At 40.3% G+C, this 13,973-nt stretch overlaps 1 protein-coding gene across 4 annotated transcripts in view; it reads right to left on the reverse strand.

Annotated features, from left to right (window-relative positions):
* rbbp8l (retinoblastoma binding protein 8-like) overlaps nucleotides 1-13,973 on the reverse strand; it is a 104,127-nt gene that overhangs the window by 12,224 nt on the left and 77,930 nt on the right. For 3 of the 4 annotated variants that reach the window (XM_048608598.1, XM_048608600.1, XM_048608601.1), the window contains exon 14: nucleotides 4,400-4,529. The exons of the other annotated variant lie outside the window; for it this stretch is intronic. In XM_048608598.1, the coding sequence (XP_048464555.1) occupies nucleotides 4,400-4,529 (130 nt within the window). The remainder of the gene's footprint in view (nucleotides 1-4,399; nucleotides 4,530-13,973) is intronic. 4 annotated transcript variants of the gene reach the window in all.

Genomic DNA, 13,973 nt, shown 5'->3' on the forward strand with positions numbered 1-13,973 from the left:
TGCCAAGTGGGTTGGATGCCCAGTGACACAACAATCATCTGCCAAGATCTGTACAGACTACTGGTAAATGTAACAGAGGCTGTATGTAAACCTTTCAATACTCCCTGAAGAAGTCACTCTCTGTGTGCCACATCTATCATAGTTGGTAGGAAGCATGGGTGGAGATCATTATGCTTGGAATTGCTACATTGGGAAGGCTACAGATATCTTTGAGACCGAGAACAAAGGCAGCATTAAAGAGAAAAGGAGGAGAAGAATAGATCCAGTTATCCCTACCAGTGACACCTTCACTTGCTTCCAATTTGGGAGTATCTACCAGTCATGAATAGCTCTAACTATCCCCAAGCAAGCCTGCAACTGACGAATACAACCTTCTTAAAAGTTTTGACTGTGAAGAGGTGAAAAGAAGACAATATTTTGATTACCCCCAGTGAGATTACTCCAGGAAAGTGTCCTTTACAATGCATAGGACGAAGGGCCAGTGGGGCCTGCAAGTTCAGCTGTGTTCCACAAGGTGTTGAGAACACTGGTCACTAATACAAAGATTCAATAGTGAGTGAATGCAAAAGCACAACATTGTTTCTTTGACAATAAAGGAAATATTGCCAACTCCCTTGTACCATCAATGCATGCCAACTGTTTGACTTACCAGGATATTTGGTTCTCTGACTAAACTGATTGAATTAATAATGATGATGCATGTGTGAATAATGTGAAAGCAATGCAACACGAAATATTTACAAATGACATTTAATTTTGAAAAGTATCCATGCCCAATAGTCCTCTCACGTCCTATGTTAACAGAAATGAGGTTGGGCAGGGAAGTTGTGGCGGTGACGCAGACCCTCCTTGTTTGACCAGGATACTCTTTAATAGCCCACCCCTAGATGAGGCATTGTCAGCCAATGATGTGTTTTACCAATGGAAAACTTCTCCAGCCACTGCAATACATGTGTTTCACACGCGTGCCATTGGCATCGTGAATTTTAATTATGTTTGCATGGAAAAAGGCAGAAACAGGGAAAGCAGCAGTGGCACTCAGTTCTGGTTACAACATTAAGAGTGACACATTGTTGACAAAATCCCAACTCTTGTTTTCACACTCAGGAGGAAAAAATTTTACTCTGTGTATAATGTCAGATCATAGAATCCCCATGGTGTGGAAGTAGGCCATATGGCACATTGAGTCCACATCAACCCTCTGAAAAGCATCCCATCCAGATTCACCCCCTACTCTATCCCTGTAAGTCTGCATTGCCCCTGGCCAATCCATCTAAACTGCACATCCCTGGACACCACAGGCAAATTAACGTATCCAATCCACCTAACCTGCATATCTTTGGACTGTGGGAGGAAACGGGAGCTCCCGGAGGAAGTTCATGCAGAGACAAGGAGAATATGCAAACTCCACAAAGCCTGAGATGGACTTGAACCCAGGACTCTGGCACTGTGAGGCAGTGGTGTTAACCACTGAGCCACCATGCTGCCCCATTTTGATCCATTCTCCACAAAAAAGAATAAAAAAAAATGCTGTTTTGTTTCCCAGTCAGGAATGCTATACCACTTAACTAAATACACCTTAATGTATTGCATATTCACTGACACCATATGTTGTAATACAACCAGTGTAACAAAGATTTCCTATTAATAGCACAGTTAGAAATTGAGCAGTGAGAAGGCTGTGAACTTTGTTAGATCAACCACCCCCTGCCCAGCAGAAGCAATGAGTAGGTTTAGCTAAAGAGGAAATTATTAAAAATATATTTAACTAACACAATAATGGATCATTTCCTGGTTATAAATATTACTAGATTCCCACACACCAATGTGATGGAGTCATAACTGCCTTGTCAAATGTTACCCACATCCTGAGAATGAACAAGAACCAAACAAAATCAGAAACACGCTAAATTCAGTATGCCTTGTGATATTGAATCGCATACATACAGAAAATTCTGAGCTTTGCTCTGCAGTCTGTACTGAGTAGCCTGAAAAGAAGTGGCTAGTGAGATAATTGATGTATTGATTTTAATTTTCAAAACTCCCTTGACCTGGGGACAATCCCATTAGGTCGCAAGATTGAGAACATAATTCCTTTCTTCAGAAAAGAGTGAGACAGAAGCAAGAAACTATCAGCTGATAACTTAAAATATTTCAGAGGGAAAATGTTTGGAAGCTGTTTTGAAAGAAATTAGAACAGGGCACTTGGATAAGTTCAAGGCAATCAGGCACTGTCAACATGGTTTTGTGAAAAGGAAATCATGTTTGACCAATCTATTAGAGCTATTTGAGAAGGTAACGTTGTGCTGTGGATAAAGGAGAATTAGTGGATGTACTCTACTTAGATTTCCAGAAGGCATTTCATAAGATGACACGTTATGCAGAAAATAGAAGCACATGATGTGGGGATAGCATATTGGTATGGATAGAATTTTGGATTTTAATTAATTTCCTTTTCCCTGCCATTTCTTCATTATTGAATTGAATGCCAGAATAATAGTTAAGAAACGTATGATATTACAATCCTAACTCTACATATAATTACTTGTTTGCATAAAAGAGAGTAGGTGCAAATAGATCTTTTTAAGGTTGGCAAGATGTAACGAGTAGTGTGCCACAGAGATCAGTGCTGGAACCTCAACAGTTTACAATTTATATAAATGACTTAGATGAAGGGATGAAAGGTATGGTTGCCAAATTTGCTGATGACACAAAGATAGAAAAGAAAGTAAGTTGTGAAGGGCTCACAAAGAAGCTGCAAAAAGTAGGGACAGGGTAAGTGAGTGGGCAAAGATGTGGTAAATGGAGCATTATGTGAAACTTTACGTTTTGGCAGGAATAATAAAAAGGGAAGCATATGATCTAAATGGTGGGAGATGGCAGAGCTCAGAGGTACAAAGGGATCTGAGTGTCCTCATGCATGAATCACCAAAGGTTAGCATGCAGGTACAACAAGTAATAATGAATGCTAATGGAATGTTTTCATTTGCCGCACAGGGAATTAAATACAAATAAAAAAGAGGTGATGCTTCAGTTACATAAGGCATTGATGAGAATGCATCTGGAGTGCTGTGCACAGTATTGGTCACTTTCTTTAAGGAAGCCTGTAAATACATTAGTGGCTGCTAGGAGAAGGTTTGCAGGACTAATACATGTAATGGACAGGTTGTTTTATCAGGAAATGTTGGGCTGGCTAGGCTTGTATCGTTGGAATTTAGAAGATTAGGAGGCAACACAATTGAAAGATATAAAGGGCGTGGATTCAGTGGATGTGGAATGGATGTCTCTATATATGGAAAAATCTAGTACTAGGGGTTACTGTTCAAAAATCAGGGATTGCCCACTTAAAACAGAGATTAGGTGACCGTTTTTTCTTTCACAATGTCATGGGTCTTTGAAACTGTCTTCCAAAAAAATGTGGAAGCACGATACTTGAATATTCTTATTTTCTCTTCTCCTCTTCCTATCTGTCTCAAGGCAGAGGTAGGTAGATTTTTGTTAAGCAAACGGTTGAAAGGTTATCAGGGTAAGCAAAAATGTGGATTTAAGATTACAATAGATCAGTTGCAATGATATTGAATGGCAGAGCAGGTTTGTGGGGCTGAATGAACTAATCCTGCTCCTGATTTGTATGTTCATATGCAGAATCAATGTATACTTGTTCAATATCATTGTCCAACTGAATTTCCCAAAATAACATGGATGCTGTGTAATTATCTGGGCCAGAGCTTCTTGCTTCTCCTTAACAAAACTGGTTAGTTGCCGTGATCAATGCACCATACCAGCATTTACCTCCTTGCCGTGTATGACCTCTGGCAGCCATGCTGATGCTTACAAATTTTTCTAAGAAGATTCTGAGGGCTAAAATCGATGTTTGAGAAGGCAGCAGTTCATTTTACATGCTGCCTCCAGGTAGGGTATCCAACAGGTTGTTGACTGAATTTAGGGATAAAGAAATGAATGGGTTGTGGTAAAGGTGATAATTACTCATGCTTAGTCCAAGCGATCCTTTGATCAACACGTGAACACAAAACTTAGCTGAATTGTAATATTATGCGATGGTTTTCCATGCATTTTATTTTATATGATGTCAAACATAATATCAAGATCAAAAACAGAAGTTGCTGGAGCAGCTCAGCAGATGTGACAGCATCTGTGAAGAAAAAATCAGAGTTAACGTTTCGGGTCTTGTGAACTCATTCTGAGGAACGGTCACCAGACCTGAAACATTAACTCTGACTTTTTCTTCACAGATGCTGCCAGACCTGCTGAGCTTTTTCAGCACTTTCTGTTTTTGTTCCTGATTTACAGCATCTGCAGTTCTTCCGTTTTTTTTTAATGAAATCAAGATTATTTATTATGTTATGACTGTTTAGGACAATTATCACTGAACTCTTACCTTCCTGGAACTAACTCTGGATCGCTGGATGTTCTGTTTTCTGTGATTTCTACACTTCTTTGTGAGGCATGTGTGGAGGCTGATGGTGTTGGTTTGCATCTTTTGATTCGTCTTCCTCTCTTATATGCGGCTATAAGCAAACAAGTAATTACATGCAGAGTTAGGGTGGTGATATCTTACGTTTCTTAATTATTATTCCGGCATTCAATTCAATAATGAAGAAATGGCAGAGAAAAGGAAAGTAATGAAAATCCAAAGTTTGAGTCTTCAAGATAGATATGAATGTCTATGCAGACACTTTGATTTTGGCTCTTCTTATTCTGCCTGCATTGCCTTTATTAGTTATTATTTAATTGGATCGCTTTGGCAAATAGAGTTAAGGAGAATTTAAAGAGATTCGATAAATATATTGAAGGCAAAAGAGTAACTACAGAGAGAATCCTCCTTAAAGATCAACGAGGCCATCTACATGTGGAATCACAGGAAATGGATGATATACTAAACAAATATTTACGTCAGTATTTACTGCGAAGAAAGACATGGAAGCTAGGGAACTTGGGGAAATGAATAGTGATGGCTTGGAAAGCATTCATATCATAGAAAAGGAGGTGCTGGAGGTCTTAAAATGCATAAAGGTAGATAAATCCCTGGGACCTGATCAGGCACTTCCCAGAACTTTGTGGGAAGCTAGGGAAGAGATTGCTGGGCACCTTGCTGAGATATTTGTATCATTGGTAGCCAAGGATTAGGTGCCGGAAACCTGGGGGTTGGCTAATGTGGTGCCATTATTTAAGAAAGGCTGTAAGGAAAAGACAGCGAACTATAGACCAGTGAGTCTGATGTCAGTGGTGGGTAAATTGTTGGAGGGGATTCTGAGGGACAGGATTTACATGTATTTGGAAAGACAAGGACTGATTAGGGATGGTCAGCATGGCATTGTGCATGGGAAATCATGTCTCACTAACTTGTTTGAGTTTTTTGAAGAGGTGTCAAAGTAGATTGATGAAGGCAGAGCAGTAGACATTGTCCATATGGATTTCAGTGAAGTGTTTGACAAGGTTTTGCATGGTAAACTAGTTAGTAAGGTTAGTTCATATGGATTCCAAGGACAGCTAGTCATTTGGATACAAGACTAGTTTGAAGGTAGGAGACAGAGGGTGGTAGTGGTGGAGGTTTGTTTTTTGGACTGGAGGCCTGTGACTAGTGGTTTACCACAAGGATCAGTGCTGGGTCCACTGCTTTTCATCATTTATATATAGATGATTTGAATCTGAATATAGGAAGCACAATTATTAAGTTTGCAGATGATACTAAAATTGGAGGTGTAGTGGACAGTGAAGAAGATTATCTCAGAGTACAACACGTCCTAGATCAGATGAGTCAATGGGCTGAGGAGTGGCAGATGGAGTTTAATTTAGATAAATGTGAGGCATTGCATTTTGGTAAGGTAACCCAGGGCAGGACTTATACAGTTAATGGTAGGGCCTTGGGGAGTGTTGCTGAACAAAAAGACCTAAAAGTGCAGGTTCATAGTTCCTTGAGTGAGGAGTCACAGGTAGACACAGTGGTGAAGAAGGCATTTGGCATGTTTGCCTTCATTAGTCATAACATTGAATGTAGGAGCTGGGACGTCATGTTGCGGCTGTTGTTTTGGACCAGACCAAACTCCTTCAAAGTATATTAAGAATATAGTCTAGATCCTAACTTTTTCTTATTTTAAAGGTAAATGTAAGGCATTGTGTTCTGGATGCAATTTGATTCGTCAAACCACCAGGCTTGAAACAAAACACACTTTATTCATACATATTAAAATAAAGACAAAATAAAAATAAAAGAATTGGTTTAACTGTAACACTATCAAAATGTTTAACAAAATGATATATATATATTATTATATGTATATAACTACTATTAATTAACTGTTCCAATACAGTAAAATCCCATAAACACACCCTTGGCAAAGGCAAATTCAGTAAAACAGATTGTGCCACATGCAATTCTAGCATCAAGAAGAGAACCCCAGCTCTTGGCTGTAACAGAGAGAGGAATACAAGCTTCTACATCCAGCTTCAAGATCTCAGCAACTGCTGTTGAAGGCTACAACTTTTAAAAAATCCAGGCTCTGTGGGAGCTTGGCCCCACCCATTCAGGTTGTTTTTATTGTTCCAACTTATAAAAAAAGGCCTCACAAGCTGTTTACTTTATTGACTTTGGAGCAGACTGCTCACTACCTCTGTCTCAACCTTTCTTCATAAAACAAACCAGGACAAAATAGATTTCTTAAAGCCATACTATTGTCACACTATACAGTATACTGGCGAGGTCACTTTTAGAATATTGGACACAAGTCTGGTCGCCCTTCTATGGGAAGAATGTTGTTAAACTTGAGAAGGTGCAGAAAATATTTACAAGGATGTTGCTGGGACTGGATGGTTTGAGCTACAGGGAGAGGCTGGGGCTATTTTCCCTGGAACTTCAGACGCTGAGGAATGACCTTACAGAGGCTTATAAAATCAAGAGGGGCATGGATAGGATGAATAGCCAACGTCTTTTTCCTAGGTTGGTGGGTGGGGGGGGGGGGGGGGAAAAAAAAAAAGGGCATAAGTTTAGGGGGGGAGGGGAAAGATTTAAAAAGCAGACAGTGGTTTCTGTATGGAACAAGCTGCCAGAGGAAGTGGTGGAAGCTGGTACAATTACAACATTTAAAAGGCATCTGGATGGGTATATGAATAGGAAGGGTTTAGAGGGATATGTGCCAAATGCTGGCAAATGGGACTGGGTCAGATTGGGATGTCTGGTTGGCATGAACGAGTTGGACCGAAGTGTATATTTCTGTGCTGTATGACCCGATGACTCTATGACTCTAACAATTAATATTTTATTACTCTTTTATTTCTCTTTTTTGTGTACAGAAATGCTAAAGAGCAGAAATCAGGTTGCCTACCTAAAGTCACTTACAGCTATACAATACTGCCCTGGCAAGGCTGATGACTTGCAAACAGGAGAACTGATAATGGAAACCTGTTAAGTTGCTTCACATAAATTGTTACCTTTTATTTATTTATAGCTTATCAGCAACATCAGTGAATGATACAAATCACATAAGTATCTATCAACAACAACCATATGTATCAGAGAAAGAAACAGGGAGGATATATAACATAGAATGAGGATTGCATTATGCAATGATACTTTTGAAGTGAAAAAGATTAATTAACTTCACATTTAATAATTATATACTAATTTATAATTGTAGGTACTAATTCCAAAATTATGGAATTAGATATCTTTAAAGTATATATAGTTGTACATATTTCTATATTGCCTGATATATTATAGCCTATGTATTGACACATCATTTCAATTTTTATTTGTTATATAACAAAAAGAGTACAGATAATGCTTAATCCAGGTTGGATAGCAAACATTTATTTTATATAACTATCGTACGTGAGTGGCTGTTGGACACAGGCTTATTTGTGTGTATTCTCAGTTACTCAAGGTCGCTTTTTACTTCATGCACAGTGTCATGGGAGTTTACTATACAATAACAAGGGCTTTTATATATCATCTCTAATCAGAAGAACATAAATAAGAGTGGAGCAGAGGCACAAGCCAAGAAGGGAGGGATTGGTAGAAGTGACCAAAAGCTCAGAGAAAAGCGTGAGTTGATTGTAAAGATGAAGGTCAAGGAAGGGTTATCCAAAGACCTAAGTACCTGAAAGCTGGGTGTGAAAATTGTAGGGGAACAAAGTAGATTAGAGTTGGAGAAGTCGAATCTTCAGAATATGGTATCTGTCTATCCAAGATGGGTTGGGAAAGGTCATTGAAGAATTTATAACAAACGGAAAGAATTTTGAAGTTAATGGGCTGGACAATCTAGCCAATGTGGGATGGCTACCTCAGTTCGCTAGACGGCTAGTGTGTGACTCAGAATAGTGCAAACTGCATGGATAGTTGTGGCTCAGAGTTGTGCTCCCTGCATGGGCTGGATTCCCACTCCAGCTGAGATTGGTGCAGAATCTGCCTCCCTGCTGTGTCACTGAGAGTGTACGGTGATAGCAAACAATCACTGACAAAAACAGGCAAGAAAAAGAAGCATCAACACACAATGAGACAAGGGTCTGCCTTTATTTACATCTTACATGAAGGAATGAATTGATGGACAGGTGGAACATGGGGCAGAATCTTGTGGAGGTGCCAGTCATCTCACCCGTTGGCTGGAGAATCGACCAGAGGTAATTTTTTAGGGTAGATCCATTGCATGAGCCACTCGCACACTTAACAGTCCAGTGGTGGGCCTCCTTCAGGATTAAGGACCTAAGATCTGAAATTTAGCTAGCCAAGTGCTGTTAGCCATTTAGAAACTAGCATCTTTTTGTACTCAATAGCACCACTTGGCATCTGTAACTGCTGCTGGCAGGACACCCACCTGAAGCCAAGGATTGCCTCTGGATCCCAGATCAGAACAAAGAACAATACATCACAGGAACAGGCCCTTCAGCCCTCAAGCCTGTACCGACACATTTTGCCTTTCCATACCAAAACGATCTTCACTTACAGGATCGGTATCCCTCTATGCCCTTTCTATTCATGTATTCATTCAGGTGCTTCTTGAATTCTGCTATTGTGTCTGCTTCCACCATTTCCTCTGGCAACATGTTCCAGGCACTCACCACCCTTTGTGTGAAAAACTTTCCTCGCACATCTCCTTTTAACTTTCCCACCTTGCACCTTGAACCTGTGCCCCCTAGTAATTGACCCCTCCACCCTGGCAAAAATACCTTATACTCTCCACTCTATCCATGCCATTCACAATTTTATAAACTTCTATCAGGTGTCCCCTCAACCTCCTGCGTTCCAATGTAAACAAACCCAGTTTCTTCATAGCTAAAATCTCCTATACTAGGCGGCATCCTGATAAACCTTTTCTGTACCCTTCTGGCATTTCTGGCAGTCCTTCTGGCAATGTGGTGACCAGAACTGTACGCAATATTCCAAGTGGGGCCTAACTAAAGTACTATATAGCTGCGGCATAACTTGTCTATCCTTATACTCAATGCCCAATCCAATGAAGGTAAGCATGCCATAGGCCTTTTTTACTACTTTATCTACGTGCTCTGCCACTTTCAGTGATCTGTGGACCTGCACACCCAGATCCCTCTGCATATCAATACTCCTAAGGGTTCTGCCATTCATTGTCTAATTTCCACCTGTATTTAACCTTCCAAAATGCTTCACCTCACATTTGTCTGGATTAAACTCCATCTGCCGTTTTTCTGCTCATGCCTCCAACTCATCTATATCCTGCTGTATCCTCTGACAATCATTCCCACTATCCGCAACTCCATCAATCTTTGTATCCCACAAGCTTACTAATTAGACCAGCCACGTTTTCCTCCAAATCACTAATGTAGACGATGAACAGCAGAGATACTAGCACTGATCCCTGTGGAACCCTCCATTCCGAAAAGCGTCAGTCCACTGCTACCCTCTGTCTCTAATGACTAAGCCAGTGCTGTATCCATCTTGCTAGCTCACACCTGATATCATGTGACTTTAGCTTTTGTACCAGTCTGCCTGAAGGACCTTGTCAAAGGCTTTACTGAAATCCATGTAGACAACATCAATCATTTTTCTGTCATTAATCATCTTCACCACCTCCTCAAAAACTCGATCAAGTTAGTGAGACATGACCTCCCCTGCACAAAACCATGTTGTCTATCGCTAGCAAATCTATTTGCTTCTAAATGTGTATAGGTCTTGTCCCTGAGAATCTTTTCCAATAATTTCCCTACCACCGACATGAGAATCACAGGCTTGTACTTTGCAGGATTATCCCTGCTACCCTTCTTAAACAATGGGACAACATTGGCTATTCTGCAGTCCTCTGGGACCTCACCTGTGGCCAAAGAGGATACAAAGATGTCTGTCAATGATCCAGTAAGTTGTTCTCTTGCCTTCCTCAATATTCTGGTTTAGATCCCATAAAGACCCAGCGACTCAGAGATGAGTGATCACAGAAAGGGGATCAGGGAAACTGGGGTTGGCAACAAAGACAAAGTTAGGTTGCTCTTGGCAGAGCCTGTATGCAAACACAGCAAGATTGCTTCTCGTGAAAGTATTTTTGAAACAACCTGTTCAGAGATGTTACTATACTATTTTTGAAACAACCTGTTCAGAGATGTTACTATACACCTTTGGAGCAGATGGAACTTGAATGTGAGCCTCCTAGTTCAGAAGTAGAGACACAATCACAGTGCCACAATACTCTGCATTGGGAGACTCCGTTTACTCCTGAGTTAATCGCAATTGTGGCAAGAAGAGAGCTTTAAGTGGGAATTAATTGCTGTCCATAGCTCTTCCCATTTCAGATTTAAGTACGTTGGAGGTGGGAAGGTGTGATAATCTCTGCCCCTGCCCTTCCACCTAATTAAATGGCCCCTTACCACTAGGGAGGGCACATGATTCTGCCCCTAAATTCAACAGAGTTTTAAGCAGTTGGAATCTATGGTTTGATTTCATTTGCTTTGATTTATTATTGTCACATGTACCAAGGCATGGTAAAAAATATTGTCTTGCATGTTAACCAGACAAATCATCCTTTGTACAAGTACATCAGGGTAATATAACAGAATGCAGTAGATAGCTACAGAGAAGGTTCAGAGAAAGAGGAAAGGATTATTAACAAGGTTATACATTTGTTGGGATATGACAAATGCATTTGCAACCACATTGAGGCTGACATGGAGGTGAGAGCAGGTAATATAAACATAAGGTAAACAATGCATGTCACAGTGGGATTTTGCATTCAGCTCAAGATAAACAGGATAATTAAAATTCAAAAGATCCAATTAAGTGGAAGTGTGGCCAGTGGATAAGAGACAAAGAGATACAATTTGTTCCGAAGGCGGACGAATGTGGCTTTGGTCTTTGTGATTCATTTGTGAGTCATAAAATCCTCGATGTCAGATGAGCAGTTTAAGAAAAACAGAGGTAGTCAAGGGATATAGGATAGATGGAGTTAAAAAGAAATTGATGCAGTCACATTGCTGAACCTGAATCTGTACATGTTATCACTGAAGGATAGTGTGTAGGTCAACAAATGGAAGTGGTGATGAAAGGTCCTTGCGATACACAAAAGATGATTGATTAATAAAGGGAAATGACAGCTTTGTTGGAAATATACTACTTACTTTTAGTTATGTGTGGTGCAATCTTATAAGACATGAAAATTATAGGTCCTCCTTTTGAATTTCACACCAGATGTGTTCTCTCTGTGTTAACCCTTTCAAATCCCCTCTTTAAATACCCCAATTACATTATCCTTCAAATTACTATCACAGTACAAAGTTTACACAACTTGAGCTGATAATTTAACACTTTAAAAAGCCCTGGTGTGATACCAGTAAACTTGAGTTGTACCCCATCCCCAAAAGCCCACTATAATGTTACTGCATTTGAAGTGATGCCTGATTAAGTCTTCCGACAACCATTCATACATTATCATAGATCATAAAATCCCTGCACCATGGGAATGGGCCATTCAGTCCACACCAACCCTCCAAAGAGCATCCCATCCAGATCCACCCATCCCCTGCTTTTCCCATTGCTAATCTACCTTAACCTAAACATCTTCAGACTGTGGGAGGAAACCAGAGCACTCAGAGGAAACCCACACAGTCATCCAATGGTGGAATCAAACCTGGGTCCCTGGTGCTATGAGACAGTAGTGCTAAACACTGAGCCACTGTGCTACCATCGCTTTTGATTTCCAAACATTCCAAGATAAAAATTAATATTCCAATAAAGTTCTAGAACCTGTGCAAATTGTTGCTGAGTTATTTGCAGGGACTTTGTCATGTAGGTGATGTAAAATTGTAGAAATAACACTTGGTTGGAATTGGTTTTTGGAGACAAAAGCCTCCATGGCATTTTATATCAAAATGAATGCAGTGAGTGAGTAGAAGGGGTAAAAAAGATAATTGTTTATGGTAAAAACATACCTTGGGCACTTCTAAACCATTAGGATTGATAACTATCATCTTTGCAATTACTGATACAATGTGCTGTTTACTTATCGAATCTCATCTCTGTTAAGGCCTTGTAATTAAAAATATGTGGCAGGTTAGGCAGAAATTCCAGTTTGCAAAATTATTGATACACGGATATCAAATTTCACATTGAAATACAAGCCCACTCAATGTTTCACCACTGTTTATTGAACATCCCTCATTAAGTTTGAAATGTTGGTAGTGTGCCAATTCAATTTAAATTACAAGGGTGTGGGGGTTTTATTACCGGACGAGGACACCAGAAGTCTGAACATTTTTTAAAAATCATTCATTGGATGTGGACATTGTTGGCTAGTCACTGAAAGTGCTAAATGGGGTGCTTATCAGCCCTGTGTCCCACATACCAGGCCTTGTTACCACACCACCTGCCATTACACACCACCTGTGAGTGACTAACAGTCCCCATTAACAACTATTCGCCCTCCCAGCCTGATTGTTATCAACTCCTTGTCTGTCCATGTGCTCTTGTCTCTCTTTAGGCTCTATCCTATTGTTTACTCCCTGCTGCACCCCTCCCCTTTTTTCTGCATTTAAACTAACGTTTTCCCAGCCACCATCAGTTCTGAGGAAGGGTCACCAGACTCAAAATGTTCACTCTGATTTTTTCCGATGCTGCCAGATCTGCTGAGCTTTTCCAGCAACTTTGTTTTTGTTGTTGTGCTTTTCAAATGGATTGCTTTGTACTGATTAATTTTGTCTTTCTTGAGAGCCATGGGAGCTGCACTCATCCAAGAAAGTAGGGAGTGTCAATCACTGTCCTGATGTGTGCCTTGTCAATAGTGAGCAGGCTTTGGGGAGTCAGGAGTTGAGTTACTTGCCATTTTGAACTGCTTTTGTGGCTACAGTACTCTATGGCCGGCCCAGTTCTGCTTCTGGCAATTGTGCGGTGTGAATGTTACGCTTCATTTGTCAGCCCAAGCCTGAATGTTATCCAGATATTGCTGTATTTGGACATGGTCCAGTTCAGTATCTGAGCACTCACAAATGGTGCTGGATGTTGTGCAATCATCAGCAAACGTCTCCATTTTTGACCTTATGATGGACAGGAAGCCATCGATGAAGCAGTTGAAGATACTTTGATCTAGAACTCCACCCTGAGGAACTTCTGCAGAGATATACTTTGGCTGGATGATTGACTTCCAACAAACACAATCATCTTCCTTTGTTCTAAGAATTACACCAACTAGTGGAAAGCTTCCCCTGATTCACACTGACACCAATTTTGTTAGAGCTTCTTAATGCCATACTTGGTCAAATACTGCCTTGATATCAAAGATAATAATTCTTACTTCCCTCCTCATGGACCAAAGCTGTAATCAAGAGCTGAGTGGGCTTGATGGAACTCAACTGGACATTACTGAACAGGCTATTGATAGCACTGTTGATGATACCTTCCATCAATTTGCTGCTGATCAGGAGTAGACTGACAAGGAGGTAAATGGACAATTTGGATTTGTCTTGGTCTTTGTGTACAGAACACATTGTGCCAGTTTGCTACA

The sequence above is a fragment of the Rhincodon typus genome, chromosome 19 (genome assembly GCF_021869965.1).
Source record: "Rhincodon typus isolate 14 chromosome 19, sRhiTyp1.1, whole genome shotgun sequence".
NCBI classification, from domain to species: Eukaryota; Metazoa; Chordata; class Chondrichthyes; order Orectolobiformes; family Rhincodontidae; genus Rhincodon; species Rhincodon typus.